At 36.4% G+C, this 24,834-nt stretch overlaps 1 protein-coding gene and 1 long non-coding RNA gene across 2 annotated transcripts; one reads left to right on the top strand and one right to left on the bottom strand.

Annotated features, from left to right (window-relative positions):
• The first annotated feature begins 1,424 nt into the window (after nt 1–1,424).
• LOC113109390 (uncharacterized) lies at nt 1,425–3,071 on the top strand. Its single transcript, XR_003292958.1, has 3 exons — nt 1,425–1,476; nt 2,724–2,854; nt 3,016–3,071. It is a non-coding gene; the product is annotated as an uncharacterized LOC113109390 (long non-coding RNA).
• A 1,340-nt stretch (nt 3,072–4,411) lies between these two features.
• Nucleotides 4,412–15,640, bottom strand: LOC113108996 (uncharacterized). Its single transcript, XM_026272453.1, has 12 exons — nt 15,286–15,640; nt 13,186–13,707; nt 12,497–12,799; nt 11,566–11,831; nt 10,919–11,207; nt 10,456–10,550; nt 10,245–10,295; nt 9,697–10,066; nt 9,430–9,558; nt 7,310–7,523; nt 5,750–6,193; nt 4,412–4,608 (listed from the first exon to the last, which is right to left on the bottom strand). The coding sequence occupies exons 1-10, from the start codon at nt 15,302–15,304 to the stop codon at nt 7,405–7,407; spliced, it is 2,163 nt and encodes a 720-aa protein (XP_026128238.1). The 5' UTR covers nt 15,305–15,640; the 3' UTR covers nt 4,412–4,608; nt 5,750–6,193; nt 7,310–7,404.
• Between the last annotated feature and the right edge of the window lie 9,194 nt (nt 15,641–24,834).

Here is a 24,834-nt window from a genome sequence, read left to right as displayed (position 1 = left end):
GTTCTGTTTGTTGATTCAAGGTAGCATCATCTGGGGTCCTCTGAGGGTCAGCATCATCTCTTCTCAGGTGTTCTGGATTCAGACTGGAGCTTGTTTAAATCCTAGTTACCACGGGATGTAAATCCCGTGGCGAAACATAGAAACAAAATACAGACATCATTAGCATAGCTGCTGATCCAACAAAGTAAAATTAGTTTAACCCAAGCTAATGAATAAAAATGCAACTTTGAACAGATGCAACTACACTCTTTGCAATTGTATGTGAATGTGTGAGACTTATGGTCATGGTTATAGGGAAATAACAAGAAGAACAAAGTGCAGTAAACGGTAAAACTGTTTGCACTACAAACCAGTTCGTTCATAATTAAGACAATACATTAAAAATAACATAGTAAGATACAGCAGTTTGCAACAGTACAGCAGTTTGTACAGCTAATATAGCTGGAATGACACAGAGAGCCAGACACATTAAATTTACAAATGTCCGCGCCCCCTCTTACAGAAAAAAATAAGGGGCATATGTTTATTCATATGTTTATTTATGTAACGTAAGCGTGTGACTTTTAATTCGTGACGTGCTTTCATGGGCGTGCGCGCGGACCGGATGGAGTTGCCATGGAAACGGAGCACAACACTGCAAATGTCACGAGGAAACACCCCGTTTCTCGCTGATTTCACTGTTTTCAGGTGAGTTAAGTCCATAAAATCACACAAATATTACTTATAACTGTTGTTGACACTTCTCTTACTTGTATTTGACTCGCTTCTGTTGTTTATTTACTTTATAGGAATGGTTTAATGTCTTCGAAAAGTCCGTTAGCATTTCTACCGTTTTCAGACGACGTATCGTCAGGTATGATAACTCTATTGTGCTCTTATTTATTAAAGTTTGGGCTTTTAATCAAATCTTCATCTGTAGATGATAGCTTTTGACTGTTTTGTTGGTAATCTTTCAATGGATGATTGGAAATTGCTTAATTTATTTATTAACATTTACACTTTACTGTTTATCGATGACGTCACATAACGTTATCAAGGAGCGCGAAAATTGGCAGAAAACTAAAGTTGTTTTGATCTTTTATGGTAAACATAAAACTGTTCTGCGATTTCAAGAGTGACAAAATAAACCTTCTACAACAGAAGGGAGTGTCCAAGATTTTAATATTTCTGAAGGGAGCTGCTGGCAGAGATGTAGGAAGCGCTGAAAAGGTTAAGTAATCTAATATGCATGTTTTTCACAACATATATCGCAATGAATTTGTTATTTTATTTATTTATTTTTTGCATTTCACCTGCTCTAGCTGTTTCCATCTAATAAACCTGGAACTGCAGACTAAATATTGTTGGCTCTATGTCAAATTGCTTGTTTTGTTCCTAGATTCTCCAGTGCTGATGGCCTGCTGCATCCAGCAGAGTCGGAGTGAACCTACTGTAAGACAACATCTCCAAGATGCTATTGACCACAAGACTAGTACAGTAAGTCAAACCTCAAATATACAGTACACTAGTGTTCAAAAGCTTGAAGTTGATACAATTTGAAATAATTATCTTCTGCTCACCTCTGTAGTAATTATTTGATTAAAATATGTAAAAAGAGTAATATTGTGAAATATTATTACAATTTAAAATAGCTGTTTTCTATGTGAATACATTATAAACTAATTTATTCCTGTGATGTGCAGCTGTATTTTCAGCATCATTCCTACAGTCTTCAGTGTCACATGGATCCCTCAGAAATGCTGATTTGCTGCTCAAGAAACTTATTATCAGCGTTGAAACAGTTGTGCTGCTTCATTTTTTTTGTGGAAACCGTGATGCACTTTATTTTTCAGAATTCACAGATGAATACAAAGTTCAAAAGACCTGCATTTATTTATCCATTTATGCAGACACTTTTATCCAAAGCGACTTACAGTGCATTCAGGCTATCAGTTTTTACATATCATGTGTTCCCGGGGAATCGAACCCCCAACCTTGGGTTTGCTTGCTTGCTAATACAGTGCTCTACCAGTTGAGCCACAGGAAGACTATTTGAAACAGATGATTTTGAACAATTTGATGCATGTAACAGCAACATTCAAATGTTTGGAGTCTATGTAACAACGAATCCAACAAAAAAAAAATTCAGCACATCTGTATTTTAACATTGATCATAATCAGAAATGTTCCTTGAGCAGTAAATCATCATATTAGAATGATTTCTGAAGATGTTTCACTGAAGACTGGAGTAATGATGCTCAAAATTCAGCTTTGATCAAAGGAATAAATTACATTTTAACGATATTCACATAGAAAAGAGTTGTTTTGAATTGTAATAGTCACAGTGTTACTATTTTACTGTAATTTGATTCAATAAATGGAGCCGTGGTGAGCATAAGAGATTATTTATAAAGGCATAAAATATTTTACAGACCCCAAACTCTTGAATGGTTGTGTAAATTACAGTTATGATGTTCCTCCCAGTTAAATTTTATTAAAATGTATTAAATGTTACTCTGGCATATGCAGTCCATTTTATAGAGACTGTGTCTGTTCCCCAAAAAAAGACAACAAATAATATGTTTATTAAGGGATCTAGAAAAATTATTTCAGTTTAAACCTACTAGATTAAAAATAGTACTCAATGTACTCCATTGATGAAATAGTAAAAAGTGCACATTGCCTGAAATGATATGAACAGCAGCTATGCTAATCTTTCTCCCTTTGCCTTCCTGTTTCTGCAGATGTCCATCCCAGGGTTATTAGGCACATGACTTGCAGGACGTGTGAGGACTTCAGATTATACCAGTACTCAAAAGACCTTAGATGATGGCAACTATAGATGGACATACAAACTACCGCCACTGCAAAAAAGGTAATGTTAATTTGAAAGAGCTGTCTCACAGTATCAAGGGCTCCCTTATCAGTTCTGCTTTCAGTACTGGAGAGTAAAATATTTTTATTTTTTTTTTGATGTTTTTTGTTTGTTTTTATTAGTACATATACGTTATCTTGCACATTTTATCTCCCCAACAGATTCTAATTTGAAAGAAGTTTATAATGCATGTTCGCTACTCCCAATTCAGAAGACTGAATCAGGCTGTGTATCTGAATGTTTCTCATACTCTCTCCTCTCTGCCGCGGCTGAATTTGGGATTTTCCTTAGCTGTCAGTTATAAACGTCAAAATTAAAAGAAATAAACATTTGAAATGTATCAGTCTGTGTGTAATGAATAAATATAATATACAAGTTTCACTTTTTGAATGGAATTAGTGAAATAAATCAACTTTTTGATGATATTCTAATTATATGACCAGCACCTGTATATCATTGCTCTTTTGTTGATTTTGATTGCTTCCATTGTCCTAATTTGTAAGTTGCTTTGGACAGAAAAGTGTCTGCTAAATGTAAATGTAATGTTAATGTGTATTTAACTATATTTATAAATATTTATCTGTATTTTTTATTTTGTAATAATGTAAATGTATTTGTTTTATATCTATACATGCAGTTGTATTCATGTATGTATATTTATTTGTCTAATTTTTATATTTTAATAAAGCAGTTTACATGAGTGTTTTCTTTATTCTGGATGAATTACATATTCTTTTGTGTCTAGAAAGGGTAAATATGGGCCATATCTAACCCAGAAGTCAGCCACAACTGGGACGGATCTGGGCCACATCTCAGAAATGGCGTGGTTGACATCTGGGCCAGGTGTCGCCTATGCCATTTGTGAGATGCGGCATGGATCTGGTACAGTTGTGGCTGACTTCTGTCAGACAAAACTGGGCCAGATCTGGCCCAGATGTCACCCACACCATTTCTGAGATGTGGCCCAGATCTGGTTCAGTTGTGGCTGACATATGTCAGCCACATATGAAACAAGCTTATAAATCACACATAATGGAGTGTATTGTTTTTCATATAAGGGGTAGGTTTAGTTGTAGGGCGATAGAAAATATAGTAAAAATTAGAGACCAGCTAAAACCAGCTTAACCAGCCTGGCCAAGCTGGGAGACCAGCTAAAACCATCTTAAACAGCCCCAGATAGCACAGGTACGTCGCGGGGACGTCTGTGCGATGTATGCGTTTGCATCTGGGAGACGTCATTTTTAGGGCATTTGATCATCTGGAAGACGTCGCATAGACGTCCTTTTCCGATGTTCCAGCGATCTCCGGAAGACGTATTACAGACGTTTAATATTTGAATGTTACGTCTATTAGACATCTGATTTACATAGCATAGATGTCGTTCTTAATTGTACGAGTTTATATGTTCCTTCATATTTACTTTTATTAATCACAGCTTTAGTTACACTGATTATGCATGCGTCTTCACATATGAGAAAAGTATGATAACTAAACCCAAGTATTTTCCACTCAGAATGAAAGAACACAACATGCTGTTGAATGATTTGTATCCTTTAATTAACGGTGAATGAAAATAAGCAGTTGTTTATGTTATTATTATTATTATTTTAATCCTGAACCAAACAAACAAACAACAAAAAAGCAAGTTGACTAACAAGGCATTCTCCCTGGGGCCAAGCGGAGATAATCCTTAATGTGTTTTTCAGCCTCTGCTTCAGTTGGCGACGGAAGCACGGGATTCTTCATAGCTGCTCCTGCATGTTAAAAGGTAAAACTTAAATAAGTTTAACAAATAAAACTTTTTTCACTTATTGTTTAATTAAATCCTCAAAATATGTTTTTTTTTTTTTAACTTGGCTCTTATGAATTTAGACAATAAGCAAACTATAAAAAATGATTGCAACATCCGTCCTTCCCTAAAGCTATAATGTCTGTATCAATTAAATTATTAATTATTCTATTAGTCATGTAAGATAAATGCATGCCGATCCAAACAAATCCATTGAGGAATTATGCATTAACTGCGCAAAATAATGTAAAATAAGACATTTATTTAGTCTTATGTCTGTTTAATTGTTCATATGATCCCGATGCGAGTTACTAGCTGAGAATGATTTGCCTGCCTCAATAAAATCTAATTAATATAGATAATTGATGTGCAGTTAATGCTTGTCTACTGTTTTTAATGCCACTCAGCGTGATGTAATATAACATACAAGCAGTGATGGGAATAACAGCGAGAGGCAAATACTTTTTTTACTGTTCTTCCTTGGTTAGTGGGCAGAGCACGAGACAAGCGCATAAATGCTGACGATTGGCTGAGGTAGAAGAAAATTTCATTGTAATCCAATCAGAGGTAGAGTTGGGCGGGTGTTCAAAAGCATGCATAGTAGTGATGGGCATTCGGCTCTTTTGACTCAGCTCACTGAAAAGAGCCGGCTCTTTAAATGACTTTGACTATAATATTTCATAATTTCTATAGGTTACATTTGTAAAAATAGAGTCGGCTCTTCAGATATGCGAGCCAGCTCCCGACGTTCACCTAAAAAGAGCCGGCTCTTAGAGTCGGCTCATTCGCAAATCGCGAACGACTCATCAAAAGCTCATTCGCGAACGAGTCGATCCATCATCACTAACGCTCATGAATTGCGAACGACCCTTCACAATACATAGTCGGACAGGACAGGACACACAAGGAACAACACAAGCCAGTCAGTCAACGAGAGACAGGTATGGCGACGAGCCCAAATAATCCAAAAGTAGCCTTCTCTAAATGGAAGTATAGACATTACTTTTTCCTTCAAGAAATTAAAGGAACGAATTTAATCGTGAAATGCAAATTATGCCCTGGGCAAAAGTGCCTATCCACGTCAGTGTCAAGTAATTCAAACTTACTCAAACATCTTTCAACGTTGCATGCTTCCACGAAATTAGTGGCCATGACCACCGAAGGAGAAGGAGACAGTGCCACAAAACGTCCGGGGGACGTCCTGGGGACCTTTTTTTGTTAGCTGGGTTTTAGTCCGTCTGTCCAAACAAACAGATTTAAATGTTATTCACTTAAATGAACTCTGGTGTATCAACTGTACCCATTTACCACCTTGCATACTTTACGATATGCCCTAATATCCTTATCTACATGTTAGAAAATATGTCAATAAGACGTAAGCAGTTTAATATCACAAATATCAAATGTTGGTTTAATTTGCTTTGTACATTGTCTGAATGTGACTATTAATTTTTGATCTTACGTTGTGCAACTAAACTGCATGTGCCGCAATAGGATTCTAGTGCGGGTACATTTGATACATCCTGTCTCAAATGTACCCCGCTGACCACCTCAAACTAGGGCTGGGACAACACGTCGAGGTCATCGATGACGTCGACGCAAAATATGCGCATCGATTCGTCGACCTGTTTTTATTTCTCTAAAAAAACGTTTGCAAAACGTTTAACTTATGTGCGCTGAATATACGCGATGGCAGGATCAACATTCGGTCCAACGTTATATAACCAATCCAGGGGTTTTCTGCATTTATCTTTTTTTTTTTTTGGTGGCTGTCAAAGCCTTATTTGATCGCTGTGCCTGACGGCGCATACGAGAGAGAGCCTCGGCTGCGCGCGCACACTCATAGTCTTCAAACAACACGAGCACTTCTTGCCTTCTCTCTCCCTTGTGCATATTAATCAAAATCATTAAACACAATATAAAATGGGCGAAACACCGAAGTTTCACGCGCGCTCGCTCACAGTCTTCAAACTACACGAGCGCTTTCTTGCTCTCTCTCTCTCTCTCTCTCTCCCTCGTGTATATTAACCAAAATCATTAGACACGATAGAAAAAGGGTGGAACGCCAAAGTTTCACGTGGAGGATTCAGAGATTTTTTTTTTCTCCATGATAGGCTGCTGGCTCCCACTGTCCCACATTTTTATTTCATTTATTTTTTTGGAAACGCACTCTCTGTATTAGCTTAAAGCCCTCAAGTTTACATTGGTTACGGTATTTTTTAAATTGCTCTAAACAAGTATTTTGGGTGACCTTTTTATTGAATGCTAGACATCAATTTGTTGTTATTTTCATCTGAAAGAAGAACTTTTTTTCAGTAACCTAGGCCCTATGTGTTCAGTAAGCTTGTTTCAGTAAGCTATGTGTTTTCAAGGCTTCAAGGTTTTATTGAATGGTATCTCTATACAAGTGCAAAGTAATGCATTCTTAGTCAGTCTTTTATATTGTAATTTTAAGAGCAATAAACATATATTGCAGTGTTAAAGAATTCATGTTTTTTTCATTCAGATATGTAAATCAACATGTATAAATTGTTAGAAGTCAATTAATGGGGAGATAATCGAAATCGAATCAGTCTGAAAAAATTAATCATTAGATTAATCGATGCATCTAAAAAAATAATCGCTAGATTAATAGTTTAAAAAATAATCGTTTATCCCACCCCTACCTCAAACATTTCTCTAGATTTTATGACATTGCATGGCACAGATTAAGGTTTACCAAAATGTAAGTTACCTTTAACAGTCATGTAAGGATGACAAGCTATTCATTGTGGAAGAGATGTGGTGAAGTGAAAAACTTACCTTGGGAAAAAACTTTCACCGATATCTTCGGACTGGAGAAGCGCATGTACTTCAAATTTCCCATGATTAAAGAGGGAGCTAATACGCATGTGCGATGAAAATATCACAGATCAGACAAGTTGTGAACGCACTTTAAGGTGTTTCAAATGTACCCCACACACAAAGTATTTTTTTTTCTTACCATCTTTTGGGGGTGTCTTGCTTTTAGACTAGTCGACTAACGCTAGTCTGATACAAAGCTTTAGTTTAAACCAGTCAAATTAGTCGTTGCGCAAATAGTTTCTTGAAGAATGATCATATGACTCTTTACATAAACCCTGTGACCTGTAAATGCGAAAAAATTGTTTCCATTGCAATTTTGCTAATTATTCCTTTTTCGCATTGCCTGAAAACCACCTCATGCGAGCGTAAAAACTTTCTGATATATGAGCATTTTTGCAAAATTGACATTTCCATTTCATTTGCGCAATTTGAAAGGTAATAGAAACGCACCAATTGATAAGTCTGTCTGATGCACACGTGAAATGTGAAGGCAATGTTTTTGCATTCAGATGTGGATTTTTAGATTAAATTCAACAAATATTCAAAATTCTCATTTTTAATTGATTGCCCTAGTTTATGGCTTTTTTCTAAGTGTGTGGCATTATAAAGATACTTTGTTTTGTTCTTGAAATAAGCTTAATATATAAATTAAATTGCATATGGTTGTCAATAGAATACAAGTCAGTATATCTCATTTATTGTCATTTATACTCATTACTGTACTTTAATAATTAGGTGGGGATGATATTCTGATTTAAGTCAAAAATATTTTGTCTAACTCAGGAAGTATTCAAGTAAAGCTAAGAGAACTCATTACACTGTAGAAAAATAGTCATAGTTACAGAAATATAAATAGCACTATTATATTTTATTATATAATTGCAATATAATATAAATTATACAGTTTAGACTTGTTGGTCTAGAGACTTTTGTTTTTTTATAATGTGTGGACTCAGAGGTTTGTGAATTCAAAATATTTAAGATAATATTGTACTGGTTGGGTAAGTGGCCTATTGTAATAAAATGACTCTACCCTCAGTACCTGATCTAATGTCAGTACCTAAACTAACGTAGATCTGGTGGCCCGTAATATACTGTAAAATCTTTACTGGTCTTCACTGGGAATTTTCTGTCAAGTTACTCTTAGTTACTATTTGAATTCAGCTATGCCTGGTTTATTTCATCTGTGGCAAAAGGCCCCTAAGAACCCATTCCGAATCTTCAGTATTAGGCCTATTTGTCTCTAGACCACTACATTCTCTTTCATTTAGTTTTTCTCCAAAGTGCACAATTATCTAGGATTTTTGAGAAAAACTAAATACTAGAATCTTGACAAATTTGTCTTGGCAAAATGTCACCTCCATAGTAGGTGTAATATTCAGTGCCACAGGTGAAAGGTGAAAGTTCGGTCTGCAGTAAAGTGCTGTCTGCTAGCTATTCTCTACAGATGAATGATCTGCTTTTATTTATTTATTTTATTTTTTTACTGAAGAGTTGGTTAGTATCTGCCTTCCCTCAAGCTGTTACACAACCTGCCTCCTGATCCTCTGGCTTCCCTCAGTCCAGCTTAAACCACTGATGTTCTAAGATCTGCTCTAACGTCTTGGTTTGAGGCCTGACCAGACACTGCTCTATCAGATCTTTAAACTCTGTACAAGTTTTCAAAGTGGAAAAAGCTGGTTAGTCATGTATGCTCTTTATGAGAGCATAGCACAGGCATGTTGTCATGTATGAAAAGCTTCTGAAAAACATAGTATTTTGTACTGTATTCAATTTTAAACAGGGACAATCTCCTGTGTGTTACACTTACTGTACTTTAAATATCAATCATTATGTTTTATATCAATCAGTTTCCCCTTTTATTTTTAGTAGCTGGGAAGTTGAACACTGATATTGTGCCAAAAATGTATGTTTGTATTATTGTTGTGTGCTGTTGTCTCACCACTGGAGAAATTTGGTATCAAAGGATGACGTGCTTTCTGCAAAACACTCATGGGCTGGTCTCCGTTTACTATCTCCAAAAGTACCATAGCCAAAGACCAGACTGTTGATCCAACCGCCTGTTGATGATCTGTATAGGAAGCAAGAGATTAATTGCTCACAGAAGTCTTTAGAAAATGAAATCACAGAGCTCTGTTAGTCTACTTTGAGATAATAAGCTTTGAATCATGTACATTTTTTGACATATTATAGCATTACATCAACTCACCTTCAGAGCAAGACATGTTAATACGTTTGCTACAGCTGAAGTCTATTAGTTTGAGCTGCAGTGTCTCTGTGTTGACCAGCATGTTGTCCGTCTTGATGTCATTGTGTAAGATGCCCCGTTCAATGCAGTGTTTGGCTGCAAGCACCGCTTGCCGCATTAAACCACGTGCCACAGATTCATCCAGACAACATCCATGGCACATGGTAAATTCCAGCAAGGTCTGACATGGATGTGGATATTCCATAACTATGACGAACTGATGTGTCTGATCAAACCACTCGATCATTTGTACAATGTAGGGGCTTTTCGGAGGTGCGCACACCATCACATTCATAACCACTTCTGACAGCAGAGGTTCTGTAGATCCAGGCTGGAAAAACAAATTTTGACAAAAGGTTAGCTTGACGTTTCACTTCTGTGTGTAATATTCACATTGAGATACAGCAGAGTCTAAAAGTCTGAGAGCACAATTGAAAATGCTTCTTCTTGTCACTATTTCCCATTATAAACTACACTATAGTCAACACAGTTTTTCTAAATTAACTTACCACATTAATTAAGCTGTTCCAGAGATTCTTAGGTAGAAATTTGATAGCAACCTGCAAAGAGACAAATTGTTTTAAACATGTTTGCAATTATCTATATGTTAATTTTTACATAAAAATAAAAAATAGTACGGAACAATGATGAAAGTAAAAGAAACAAAGACAAAAATAAAAGTAACGTTTATTTTTTTTAAATAAAGCAGGAGTAGTTTACCTTCCGTCCACTAAATCTGTGAGTCCCCTTATACACAGAGCCAAAACCTCCCTGTCCCAACTTCCGTCCCACATCATAACGGGAGGAAAATTTTGCTGAAAAAAGAAAACATGCAGAAAGAACAGATGAGCACTACTTTCTTTTGATTCTCTTACATGAACTCCAAAAGGCAGACAGAAGAGTTATTCAGATAATGTGGCTTTTATAAACTGTATTCCATGCATTAGCTAAGAGCAGACTATAAAGGCAATCAGGGAACCAGGAAAATAATGATATACAAGGAAGTATGTGATTCAAAACAAACTCTGTCCACTAGAATACCACAGGATTAATTTTGAATACCAAACAAGGAATTAAGATACATGTCAGGAGCATAAATAATTTATATGTTCAGTAGGAACAAATATTAAAATTATGAAAAAGTAATGGAACATTATTATAGAAGTAGTGACAGTAGACTCACCTGCAGTTGGCCAAAAACCAGATAGGACTGGGACATGTTTTTGTTTAGAATTGTCCAGATCAGTGTCAGGTGTCCGCCTGCAGCTGCATGAACCAGAGGCAGATGACGGCTCGGGATCAATCAGATCCACAGCAGCTGTCAGAACGAGACTGGAACCTGGAATGGGTTTTAGCTCAGGAACATCCAGACCCATGTCAGACCCATAGACTGGCATTATCTCCTGACTGGATGGTCCTGGGACAGACGTCAACTCAACTACAAGACCAGCTGGGCCTGGGTCAAGTGTTAAGTAGGGATGCACGATATTGGATTTTGGCCGATATTCGATATGCCGATATTTTCAAAATAATTTTGGCCGATGCCGATACCGATATATATATAAATATATACTGATATATTTAAACTTTAATTTTACTGAAGAGAAATCCATGTATCTCTTCTGTACTGATTCTACCATAAATGTATTATTTTACAAATGTAGACAGACATTCACATCTGAAAAACAGGTCAATTATTTCACTTGGAGAATATCGGTTTGGCTCATCGGCAGAAATATTCATATCGGCCGATACCGATAATGGTCATTTTAAGCTTTTATCGTCCGATACCGATATTGTGCCGATATTATCGTGCATCCCTAGTGTTAAGTGTGACTGGAGGCTGAATGGATCTGGCTTAGAATCAGGTGGATTTTGGTTGGCCATGACTGTCACCTCGAAACAAGAAGGACCTGGATCATTCCTTGACAACCACAAGGGACCAGATAGACCTGGCTGGAGGTCCACTTGATCCCAATGAACTACTGGCTCAACTCGACATGAATCTGGGGCCAAGGAGGGAAACTTAACAGTCCTCCATGTTCGCTGGAAGAATGCTCGGATGTCTTTCTTCATCCTGATTTTTCTTTGTTTTTCTAAAAAAAAAGAACTAGAAATTTCAACCAGAAACTGTATGTCCATTACTGAGGTTAGACATCATGAACAAAGAAGAACACTGGGTGAATAAAGTTTGGCGTGAATAAAGTTGTACACTTAAACTCGATCATTTTGCTAAAGATCCACATTAAATTAATTCTAAACTTGTATGGGATGTTTTAGCTCTGACATTAGTGGCATGTCATGCTATGATTTTGTATTTTTTCCCTTAGAAATAAACATCAGGCTCTATTAATTTACTTATAAAAGCAGTACTAGATCCTCACATGCTACTGTACATGCAAATACTGATAAATTTCAGGAACATAAATATTTTTTTTTTACATAGTGTATGTAGGTGTACTGTGTATATTAATAAAATATAAAAATACACACACATGCAGTATGTATTTTGAAAATATGTCCATGTATATACATGTATATTCTTATTTTATATAAATACATTTAATATATAAACAACATTTTTCTTGAATATATACATGCATGTGTTTGTATACATGATATACACAGTGTACACTACATACATATATTATATTATGTAAACAAAAACTTTTATTTTGGATGTGATTTATTGCGATTAATCATTTGACAGCACTAGTAAAAATACAAGTAGACAGTAGACTAATAATGACAGTAGACTTACCAACAGGTGGCTCATAACCAGACTGATGTGGGGCAGGCATTGGCTCATTATTCAGTTTGGATGGGCCTGGGACAGGTGATGGCTCCAGATATGTTGGCTCAGCATTAAGTGTCAGCCACTCAAGTCTGAATAAATCTGGCTGGAGATCTGAATTTTCCTGTTGAGCCACTGGGTCAATGGCAAATGGATCTGGAGCCACTTTGTTGCCCCTTTGGCCACAGAGAGCAGCACACTTAACAACCCTCCATGTTCGGCGGAAGAATGCACAGATGCCTTTCTTCTTCCTCTTTGTTGATTGTTGTTCTACAACAAAAAGAAGAAGAAGAAGAATGAAATAGAAACATAATTAAAAATTAGAAACTGTAAGTCAAATACTGAGTCTAAACATCACGAAGAAGGAAGAACACTGGGTGAATACAGATGTTAGATGAGACAACTGGTAAAATGGACATGTACTGTGTGATTAATCATCTTGTGACTTTCTCATAATGAAAGAATATAGATTAAGTTCAATCTAAATCACAAGGGATAATGCAAAGAAAAATGTGTGGTTCTGCCATTTTTTGATGTAATCTTGACAAGGTATCATTAAGTTAGGAGCATATTATTAATTGGGCATAAGTGTAAAAGAGCAGACAAGTAGGTAAAATGAAAATCCAAAAGGAGATAAAAAATGACAGTAGACTTACCAATAGCTGCCTCAAAACCAGATGGACCTGGGACAGATGATGGCTTGGGCTCGGTTAGATCCATGTCCGGTTTCATCTCAATACTGGATAGACTTGGTTCAGGTGTTACATCAAGACTAGATAGTCCTGGGACATTCATTGTCTCAGAAACCAGTTTGGATAGACCTGGATCCAGTGTTAACTTTAAATCGAGGCTGGATTGACCTGGGACAGGTGATGGCTCTGGATCAGCCTGATCACTGTCAGATATCACCTCAAGACTGGATGGTTCTGAGACCAATGACCCATCAGGATCAGCCGGATTGGTGTTAACTGTCAGCTCCAAACCAGATGGACATGGATCGATTGATAACGCCCATTCAAGGCCAGATAAACGTGGCTGGAGATCTGCTGGATCATCGGATGGAAATGGGGACAATATATCGTCCCCGTAGCAGTGTAGGGTGCAAAGCTTTAAAGTCTTCCCAATTCGCCGGAAGAATGCATGGATGCGTTTTGTCTTCCTCTTTCTGGTTTGTTTTTCTAAAAGAAAAGAAGAAACAAATACATAAAAAGGTATGAAGAAATTACTACGTTATCAGAAAATTCAAGCCAAATTCTGAGGTATAAACCATAGAAAGAAGAACAATGGATGAATACAACTAAGTTAATGGAAGTGTGACACTTACAGGTGTGCTGTATTAGATTAAATTACTATATGTCAGAATTTCTTTTCACAGTTTTTACTATTATTAATTCTATTTATTTAGAATAGAGTTTTCATTTATATTTTATAGACCCCTTAATCGGCTACGTCACTGTGACGTCACCGCTCTAGCTGGAGGCAAAACATAAGGCAGAAAAAGTTTGTTTTTCGACAAGCAAAAATAATAAGGCTATACGTTCCCTTTTTCAAAAAGAACTTGTAAGTAAACCACGTTATTTCCTATTGGTCAAGGTTTATTGGAACTATTAAATGGAATAAGGTCTAGTTGTTACCTAATAAATATATTCTTACAAATAAGGTCAAGGAAATTTCGTTCAAGATACTGCAAAAATTTTACCCTGCTAAACATTTTCTATCCAAATTTAACAAAGACATTAATGTAAATTGTCATTTTGTTTTTTGCAGCCAGAAACTGTACCCCATATTTTCTGGCACTGTCGGTATACCAAAAGGCTGTGGTGGGAAGTTTCTAAATTTATAAATAACAAATTAGATTGTAATTTTCTTTTGTTATACGAACATGTAATATTTGGTTTTTTACAATATGAAAAGAGTATGGAAAAGGAAGCGTATATTATTAATCTTTTGATTATTTTAGTTAAGTTTCATATTCATAGGTGCAAATTTACTAATCAGAAACCTTTATTTTCTGTGGTATTGAAAGATTTAGAAAATTATATGGTTTCCATTAAGGACAGTACAAACAAAAAAGCTGTTAAAACCATGTATTTGTTGAATAATTTTAAGATTTTGTGAAATGTCAAAGCCTTTAATTTTTTGTTTGGTCTATTGAGTTTTATTTTTATTCAATTTTTGTATTTTACATTTGTGTATCTTTAACCCTGGCATTTTATTTTATTTTCTATTTTTAATTTCTATTTTTATTATTTTTCTGTGTGTGTGTGTTCATTTTCTGTAATTGTTATTCATGCAATTGAAAAAAAATAAAAAAATAAGGCAGAACTTATAGCAGGTGCGCTAAAAGTTTGAGGTTTTGACTTTAAAATGTCTTCTTGTTGGGTTTTTGTCTGCCAGAATAGAAGGAACAGCACTTGTTGGACGGAGAATATCATAAATAATGCTCCTGTTTGCAGTGCACACTTCATATCAGGTAAAATAATATATGCATAATATGAACTGGTGTGTTGGTTTTATCTAGCAAATCAGCAATAAAAAAAAAAAGCTGTCACGGTCCCGCAGAGTCAGGGACTGTACTTATTCGGACAGTTTCGATCCTTATTCAGCATCCATGTTTAATAAATCCCTCTTAAAACGTGCTAGTTTACGCTTGTCAACATTGCGTCCGCGCCTCTTTTTGCCTCCAGCTAAGCCCCGCCCACCCGGAGAAGTTGCAACGTTTACAAACTTTTAAGGGCTCTACCGTTATTCCTAACCTGTTGAGCGGTTCTCCATAGCGGCTGCTGTGGGAGAAGCCTGTTGTTCTGAAGAGCTTTTTCCTCCAGCTGTCTGTGGAGAGTCACTCAATATCAGCTGAACATCTGCTGACACTGAGCTGCTGAAGTAGAGCTCCACTGACTCAAAAGCAGGAGAAACGCGTGTTGACTGTGTCGCTGTCAAACTTGCTGAATTTTTGTCAACTGTCCGTCTTGATAGACTTCGAGGCTCTGCTCAGGTGAACGTCTTCGCTTCTGCTCGGAGTCTCACTGAACTGAAGTGATCTTCAGAGCGCGCGGGTGTACAGTTTATACCATGTGACGTCATAATATACTGACGTTCTCTCGGGGAGGAGGGGGCGGGGCGTGTTTCAGTGAAGCGCGCCACGCCCCTAGGTCGTTTATTTACTCGTGTTCGGCTTATTATACGGTGTTTTAGCGTTTCGACACCTCTGTACATTCAGGGGGCAATTATTTAATACTATTGAGTGATGCTCTTTTTAGCGCATGATGTTATTTATGCCGCAGCATGTGTGTGTGTGTGTGTTCACAGTGTGTGTGTGTGGTCACTGCTCTGTGTGTGTGCTCTTAGAATGGGTTAAATGCAGAGCACAAATTCTGAGTATGGGTAACCATACTTGGCTGAATGTCACGTCACTTTCACTTTCATGTAAATATATTTAGAAATATATGGAATATATTTAAATATTTGATTTTGGTTACTTTTTAATATTTTTCACATATATTAAACATATGTTAATATATATTATTGGAAATATTTAAATCTATTTATTTCCTGTAAACATATGTAAATACATTTATAATATATTAATTTGCAATATATGTCAGTTTATTAATTTTAATTTTTAACAGTTGTTAACATTACATTTCTTTACATTCAATTAAATTTCATTTGTATAGCACTTTTTACAATATCGACAATATTTTACAATACAAATCGTTGGAAAGCAACTTCACAGAACATTTATGTTTCTATAATATGTAGTAATAGCTTTTCAGTGGTGACTCTGTAAATATGGCAGAAATGTATGGGGAAAAAATCAATTAAAGATGTAATCAATGTGAAGATCCCTGCATTTCCGGGAGAGTGGTGATTGTTTTCTGTGCCTACGAACAGGCACATGCACACATAGACATCAAAGGGGGCTTGAGCACCTGCCCTTTTTATTCCTGGAGAGAAAGTGCCCTTTTTTTTTTTTTTTTTTTTTTTTGGAAAAAATAATATATATTCCTGTTTGCGCACAGCTTCCCTGTCAAACAAATATATTTATTGAAGAATAGTATATCTAAATATCAGGTCAGGAGTTCTGAAGCGCTCATTGACCCCCAACCAAAGTTAATAAGTTAATAAAATAAGAACGTCCCCAGTTAGTTAATGACTTGCATCAAGAGTCTTTCCCCCTGAAATTTAGAAATCTAAATTGGTGAATCTAGAAGAAATCTACAGATGCAAACAGATGGAGGATAGGCTACACTCTAAAAAATGTAGTAAATCTGAGTAACTGCATCTTTACATTAATAAATAAAACTGAGTAGAAATAAGTTAACATTAAACATTAAAAATAACAATATTTATAAATTAACTTTTTATTTATGAACTTTTTTTAATTTCCTCTAAACCTTTATAAAATAGTATTACATACAACCACAAATACATACATGACATTGGCTTTTATTTAATTTTTACTCAATTATTTTGGTAAGTTTAATTCAAACAATCAAGTAAGATTTAAATTAAACAATTAATTTTAATCATGCTTGCAGTGCAGGGCCAGGCAGGCAGCGTAATGCAAAGTTAACAAAATAGCAGCAACAACCCTCTTCAGTTTAGAATATTTGTGTTGATTTAAAAGTGTTATGTGTTCTGATAACACCAAAATAATTAAAATGATGTAGTGCCTTGTGCAAAAAAATAAACAAATTATTAGTAAAACACACCCCTCTGCTTGATGCAGTTTTTTTGGTTATTCTTGAAACTAGTAGCATAGAAAATGTTTTCAAAACATGCACATTGTGGGATGGTTTCCTTTGCTGCTCTATAAACCTAGTGAATACTAAGGAGACCATGGTTTCTGTGTGAACTGATTATTTTGTAGACATCTTTTGAAAATTAGAGTTTGAGGAAGATAAAATTAATTAACTTTTTTTATTTTTTTTAAAAGGAAGTCAGTGTTGCGTTAATATATATATACTTTTATGAGAAGTGCCCTTTATTTCACTTGAGCCCCTGCCCCTCAAAATGTCTGTGCACGTCCCTGCCTACGAATTAGCCTAATGGGTGGTTCATTGACTGCACCTGTCTGGTGTACTCATTTTAAAGGAGACTGTTTAATGTGATAGTGTTGGGGGACTTGGGTTGGAGCTGTTTGAGTTTTCTTTGTGTGTGTTTCAGCATTTTTTTTCCTTTTCATTTTTGGGTTATCTCTGTTCTTGTTTTAATTTCTCCAATTTTGCTTTGGTTCTGGGTTGCTTTATACATTTCCCAACACTGCAACAGCACATTTCACACTCATACAGACAATGCATTACAACGCTCAGATGACAAACACTATTAACAACAATTACTGTATTATGATGTAATCAAACTTATAGCAGAATTTGGTGGTCCTATATGTTGTTTCAGGGTTGGCATCATCTGAGGTCATCTGAGGGGTTGACATAATCTCTTTTCAAGTGTTCTGGATCCAAACTGAAGCTTTTCTAAATCCTATCCCATGGCAAAACAGAGAAACAAATAGACATAATTAGCGTAGCTGCTGCTCCAACCAACTAAAATGTATTTGTTTAACCCAAGCTAAAGAATAATAGTGTGCATTTGATCAGGTATAACTGCAGTTCAAGAATATGAGATGGCATTAGTGTTGGGCGGTAAACCGGTTCACACCGAAAACCGGTTTATATTTTCGTTATGATGTTAATTTTGAATATACTGCCATACCGGTGTATTTAATTACTCAGCCTTCGGAACGAGCGTTATGCTGCACCGTGGCCGTGCGACACTGTTTCAGACAGACCCTTTACAATGTTGCACTTCTAAGCAGCGACTGCGAGGTGTGGTGAGGGTACACACAGCAGTGCTCTGGTGTTACATTATAACACCTGTTTCACACATAGTCCGTCTGCAGTAAGTATTAACGGATTCCAGCTGCACAAGGCTGAAAACAACCCAGTTCTTGGATGGCCAGTATACTCACGAGACATGTCACCCACTGAGCATTTTTAGGATGCTCTGGATCGGCTTAAATGATAGCATGTTCCACTACCTGCCAATATCCAATACCTTCGCACAGCCATCGAAGAGGAGTGGACCAACATTCCACAGGCCACAATCAACAACCTGATCAACTTTATGCGAAGGAGATGTGTTGCACTGCGTCCCACCCCAGACCCATCAATACAGTAAAACTGCACATTTAAGAGTGGCCTTTTATTGTGGCCATCCTAAGGCACACCTGTGCCATAATCATGCTGTCTTATCAGCATCTTGATATGCCACACCTGTGAGGTGGATGGATTATCTCGGCAAAGGAGAAGTGCTCACTTACACAGATTTAGACAGATTTGTGAACAATATTTGAGAGAAATAGGCCTTTTGTGTACTTATAAAAAGTCTTAGATCTTTGAGTTCGGTTAATGAAAAATGGGGGCAAAAAAAAAAAAAAAAAGTTTAGATTTTTGTTCAGTTAGTCTATATGGAAATAGGGGTCCACACACACCCCCCGGTTTTTTTATGCCACCAGATTTTTTTAAATCCTTAAAGTGTCTATTTTCATAATCTGCCAGGTACCAAGCTGAAATAATGTCCCAAAGGGTTCTTTTTTAACCCTTTGCTGTACCCGACCGGAACCCGAAAAATCTAAAAGTGAAATAGAAAGTGGCATAACATTAGAAGTAAACAACATACAGAGACAAATGAACACATTTTCCCATACATTTCTGACCCCAGGAATTTAATGGAATGGTTATTTTTGACATTTGACAACATATTGACCTTATTTCTGGACAAAAATAGCAAATAATGGCCAAAGATGTGTAAAGGATCAACTATTTTTTAGTTTTCTCGAGCGTATAGGGAGATTTTTTTCCCACAACATATTATTTCTTTATCATTTAAGTGTCTATTATAAGATTAAATTGGGTACCAATCTGAAATAATGTCAAAAATGCTTGATTTTTAACCCTTTGCACCAAACCCGAAAAATCTAAATATTTAAAGTGGCATAACTTTTGATGTAAACAACTCACAGAGACAAATGGACACATTTTTCAATACAATTCTGACCCCAGAAATTGTTTTTTGTCATGTTTTATAACATTTTGACCATCTGTTGTCAAAAAAAAAGCAAAAAAAGTTCATTCGACAGCGTTTTTATTCAATCAATCAATCACCTTTATTTATAAAGTGCTTTAAACAAAATACATTGTGTCAAAGCACTGAACAACATTCATTTGGAAAACAGTATCTCAATAATGCAAAATGATAGTTAAGGCAGTTCATCATTGAATTTAGTGATGTCATCTCTGTTCAGTTAAATAGTGTCTGTGCATTTATTTGCAATCAAGTCAATGATATCGCTGTAGATGAAGTGACCCCAACTAAGCAAGCCAGAGGTGACAGCGGCAAGGAACCGAAACTCCATCGATGACAGAATGGAGAAAAAAACCTTGGGAGAAACCAGGCTCAGTTGGGGGGCCAGTTCTCCTCTGACCAGACGAAACCAGCAGTTCAATTCCAGGCTGCAGCAAAGTCAGATTGTGCAGAAGAATCATCTGTTTCCTGTGGTCTTGTCCTGGTGGTCCTCTGAGACAAGGTCTTTACAGGGGATCTGTATCTGGGGCTCTAGTTGTCCTGGTCTCCGCTGTCTTTCTGGGCAGTAGAGGTCCTTTCTAGGTGCCGATCCACCATCTGGTCTGGATACGTACTGGATCCGGTGACTGCAGTGACCCTCTGATCTGGATACAGACTGGATCTGGTGGCCACGGTGACCTCGGAACAAGAGAGAAACAGACAAATATTAGCGTAGATGCCATTCTTCTAATGATGTAGAAGGTACATGTTATGTGAACTGTTTCCGGTTCCGGTTTACCTAATTAATTCAGCCTAAAAATCCTTTAACAGATTTGGATATTAAAAGCATATTAGTATGTTATGTGTATGCCAGGTTAAAGAGATGGGTCTTTAATCTAGATTTAAACTGCAAGAGTGTGTCTGCCTCCCGAACAATGTTAGGTAGGTTATTCCAGAGTTTAGGCGCCAAATAGGAAAAGGATCTGCCGCCCGCAGTTGATTTTGATATTCTAGGTATTATCAAATTGCCTGAGTTTTGAGAACGTAGCGGACGTAGAGGAGTATAATGTAAAAGGAGCTCATTCAAATACTGAGGTGCTAAACCATTCAGGGCTTTATAAGTATTAAGCAATATTTTAAAATCTATACGATGTTTGATAGGGAGCCAGTGCAGTGTGGACAGGACCGGGCTAATATGGTCATACTTCCTGGTTCTATTAAGAACTCTTGCTGCTGCATTTTGGACTAGCTGTAGTTTGTTTACTAAGCGTGCAGAACAACCACCCAATAAAGCATTACAATAGTCTAACCTTGAAGATATAAATGCATGGATTAACATTTCTGCATTTGACATTGAGAGCATAGGCCGTAATTTAGATATATTTTTGAGATGGAAAAATGCAGTTTTACAAATGCTAGAAACGTGGCTTTCTAAGGAAAGATTGCGATCAAGTAGCACACCTAGGTTCCTAACTGATGACGAAGAAATGACAGAGCAACCATCAAATTTTAGACAGTGTTCTAGGTTATTACAAGCAGAGTTTTTAGGCCCTACAATTAACACCTCTGTTTTTTCTGAATTTAGCAGTAAGAAATTACTCATAAGTCATCCAATTTTTTATATCGACTATGCATTCCATTAGTTTTTCAAATTGGTGTGTTTCACCGGGCCGTGAAGAAATATAGAGCTGAGTATCATCAGCATAACAGTGAAAGCTAACACCATGTTTCCTGATGATATCTCCCAAGGGTAACATATAAAGCGTGAAGAGTAGCGGCCCTAGTACTGAGCCTTGAGGTACTCCATACTGCACTTGTGATCGATATGATACATCTTCATTCACTGCTACGAACTGATGGCGGTCATATAAGTACGATTTAAACCATGCTAATGAACTTCCACTGATGCAAACAAAGTGTTCAAGTCTATGCAAAAGAATGCTGTGGTCAATTGTGTCAAACGCAGCACTAAGATCCAATAAAACTAATAGAGAGATACACCCACGATCAGATGATAAGAGCAGATCATTTGTAACTCTAAGGAGAGCAGTCTCAGTACTATGATACGTTCTAAATCCTGACTGGAAATCCTCACATATACCATTTTTCTCTAAGAAGGAATATAATTGTGAAGATACCACCTTTTCTAGTATCTTGGACAGAAAAGGGAGATTCGAGATTGGTCTATAATTAACAAGTTCTTTGGGGTCAAGTTGTGTTTTTTTGATGAGAGGCTTAATAACAGCCAGTTTGAAGGTTTTGGGGACATATCCTAATGACAATGAGGAATTAATAATAGTCAGAAGAGGACCTATGACTTCTGGAAGCACCTCTTTTAGGAGCTTAGATGGTATAGGGTCTAACATACATGTTGTAAGTTTAGATGATTTAACAAGTTTATAAAATTCTTCCTCTCCTATAGTAGAGAATGAGTGGAACTGTTCCTCAGGGGATCTATAGTGCAGTTTCTGATGTGATACTGTAGCTGACGGCTGAATGGTTGCAATTGTATCTCTAATAGTATCGATTTTAGAAGTAAAGTAGTTCATAAAGTCATTACTGTTGTGGTGTTGGGAAATGTTAACACTTGTTGAGGCTTTATTTTTCGTTAATTTAGCCACTGTATTGAATAAATAACTGGGGTTATGTTTGTTTTCTTTTAAAAGAGAAGAAAAGTAATCAGATCTAGCAGTTTATAATGCTTTTCTGTAGGATATGCTACTTTCCCCCCAAGCAATACGAAATACCTCTAGTTTTGTTTTCCTCAAGCTGCGCTCCATTTTTCGGGCTACTCTCTTTAGGGTGCAAATGTGCTCATTATACCATGGTGTCAAACTGTTTTCCTTAACCTTCCTTAAGCGTAAAGGAGCAACTGTATTTAAAGTGCTAGAAAAGAGAGAGTCCATAGTTTCTGTTACATCATCAAGTTGTTCTGAGGTTTTGGATATGCTAAGGAATTTGGATACATCAGGAAGATTACTTAAAAAGCAGTCTTTTGTGGTAGAAGTGATGGTTCTTCAATACTTGTAACAAGAAGTAGAATTTACAATATTTGGCTATATGAAGTTTGCACAGAACTAAATAATGATCTGAGATATCATCACTTGGCTGAATAATTTCAACACTATCAACATCAATTAAATCGAATCTGTATTCTTGACTAGCAGTGTTGGTAGCTTAGTTGGGTGGGGGATATGAGATATGAGACTGTGAAGACGTCAGTTCACCATACCACATGAGGGATATTTGTGAACAGATTCCATTGAAATTAGAGGACTTGTCTTTGGATACAATTGGCTATCACCAATATTGCTATAAAAGCTTTACAGGGAAAATAAATCGTTTACAAGTGTCAAAGGCTTCTACATCTGGTGAATCATTATCATTGAAAAGGGACTCTCTGCGCCATGTCAAATCATGGTCAGTTCAATCTGAAGGAGCTCCAAGAAGATGTTCCTTCTTGTTTCCCAATCAGTGCATTTTCTTTGACAAAGCAAAGTCCAAGTTCAAGGGGAAGACTGAAGAGCTTACAAAGTTTCAGAGTTGGAAACACAAGGAATCAGGTGGGAAAGTTATTGAACCTAGGGCACAGGAATTAAAGAAAGAGGCTCTTTATTGCAAGGTGCAGGGCAAGGACCTATTTGTAATGGAAGCTAAGTATCATCCATCATGCAGAAACAACTTCAACACAGAGTACCAAACCCATGAGCGTGGAAGGGAGAGAGTAGAAAAGGCAGCAGACAACACTGACAGCCTGCAGGCACAGAAGATAGCAGCACATAACAAGTCATATTGTGTGTGTTATAAAGTATTACATTCTTAGGAATGTGATTGAATGCAAAGAGGTTGTCCAGCTAAGATCCATGTGCAACTTGTACATGAAGACATTGGAAAATCTTCATGTAAGACATTGGAAAATCCAAATGGAAGGTTTTCCTAATCCTTAATACCGCAGTGAGAAATTGGCAAGACAGTTACAGGGAGACAAAGACATCTCTCATGAACTCACATTCTCCAAGGTGCGACAACATGAGTGTATTAAGTCGAACCTCATATACAGCATGGACCCCTATTTCCATCTAGACTAAGTGTAATAGGTAGCCAGTGCAGAGACTGTAAAATTGGGGTAATATGATCATATTTTCTTGACCTGGTAAGAACCCTTTTTATTGAAGATGCAGGACAACCCCACAGCAGTGTATTACAATAGTCCATTCTAGAGATCATGAATGCATGAACTACATTTTCTGTATCAGAAACATGTAACATGTTTCGTACCTTGGCAATGTTTTGAAAATGGAAAAATTTTGTTTTTGTAACATGGGAAATATGATTTTTAAAAGATAATTTGGTGTCTAATATAATACCTAGGTATTTGACTGTAGAGGAAGTAACATTACATCCCTCTAGCAGCAAATTGTAATCTACAAGATTCTGTGTACTGTTTTTTTGGTCCAATAAGTATCTCTGTCTTTTCCGAATTTAATAGGAGAAACGTATTGGTCATCCAATCTTTTAAATTTTTAATACACTCTGTTAGCTTAGATAATTAAGAGGTTTCATCTGGTCTTGATGAAATATATAGCTGAGTATTATCAGCATAACAGTGGAAGCTAATTCCGTATTTTCTAATAATATTACCAAGGGGAACATATATATTGAAAATAGAAGGGGACCTAGGACGGATCCTTGTGGCACTCCATATTTTACTGATGATAAATGAGATGACTCCCCATTTTAGTAAACAAAATGGTAGCGATCGGACAGGTAGGATCTAAACCATCTTAGAGCCTGCCCTTGAATACCTGAATAGTTTTGTAACAGGGTTCCCGCGGGGTCTTAAAAAGCCTTAAAAGCATTGAATTTATTAATTTGGAAATAATACCTTAAAAAGACTTTAAAAAGTCTTGAATTTTGATGTCTGGGTCTTAAAAATTGTGCTGTATGTAACTTCTATGTATTGTAATTTTCCTCAAAAGTTTCATTTGTTTTTTTTTTTTGTTTTTTTATTATTATTATTATTGATAGCATTAGCAGTTACAAACAAAACTTACAAATCATACACATAAATAAATTATACACAAATAAATAAAGTACATACATAAATTAAACATATTCAATGGGGTCTGCAAAGTCCAGCAAGGCTAAATAACAAGCAGTCCAATTCATAGCATCATAACAGTTATGAGTTACAATTTCATTCAGTCACGTGGTGTCACAAGTTTTGAGTATATCTGCAC

This window comes from Carassius auratus, chromosome 9, assembly GCF_003368295.1.
Source record: "Carassius auratus strain Wakin chromosome 9, ASM336829v1, whole genome shotgun sequence".
Lineage (NCBI taxonomy): Eukaryota > Metazoa > Chordata > Actinopteri > Cypriniformes > Cyprinidae > Carassius > Carassius auratus.
Note: the sequence above shows the minus strand (reverse complement) of the source record. Positions and strands in the feature narration are given on the sequence as shown.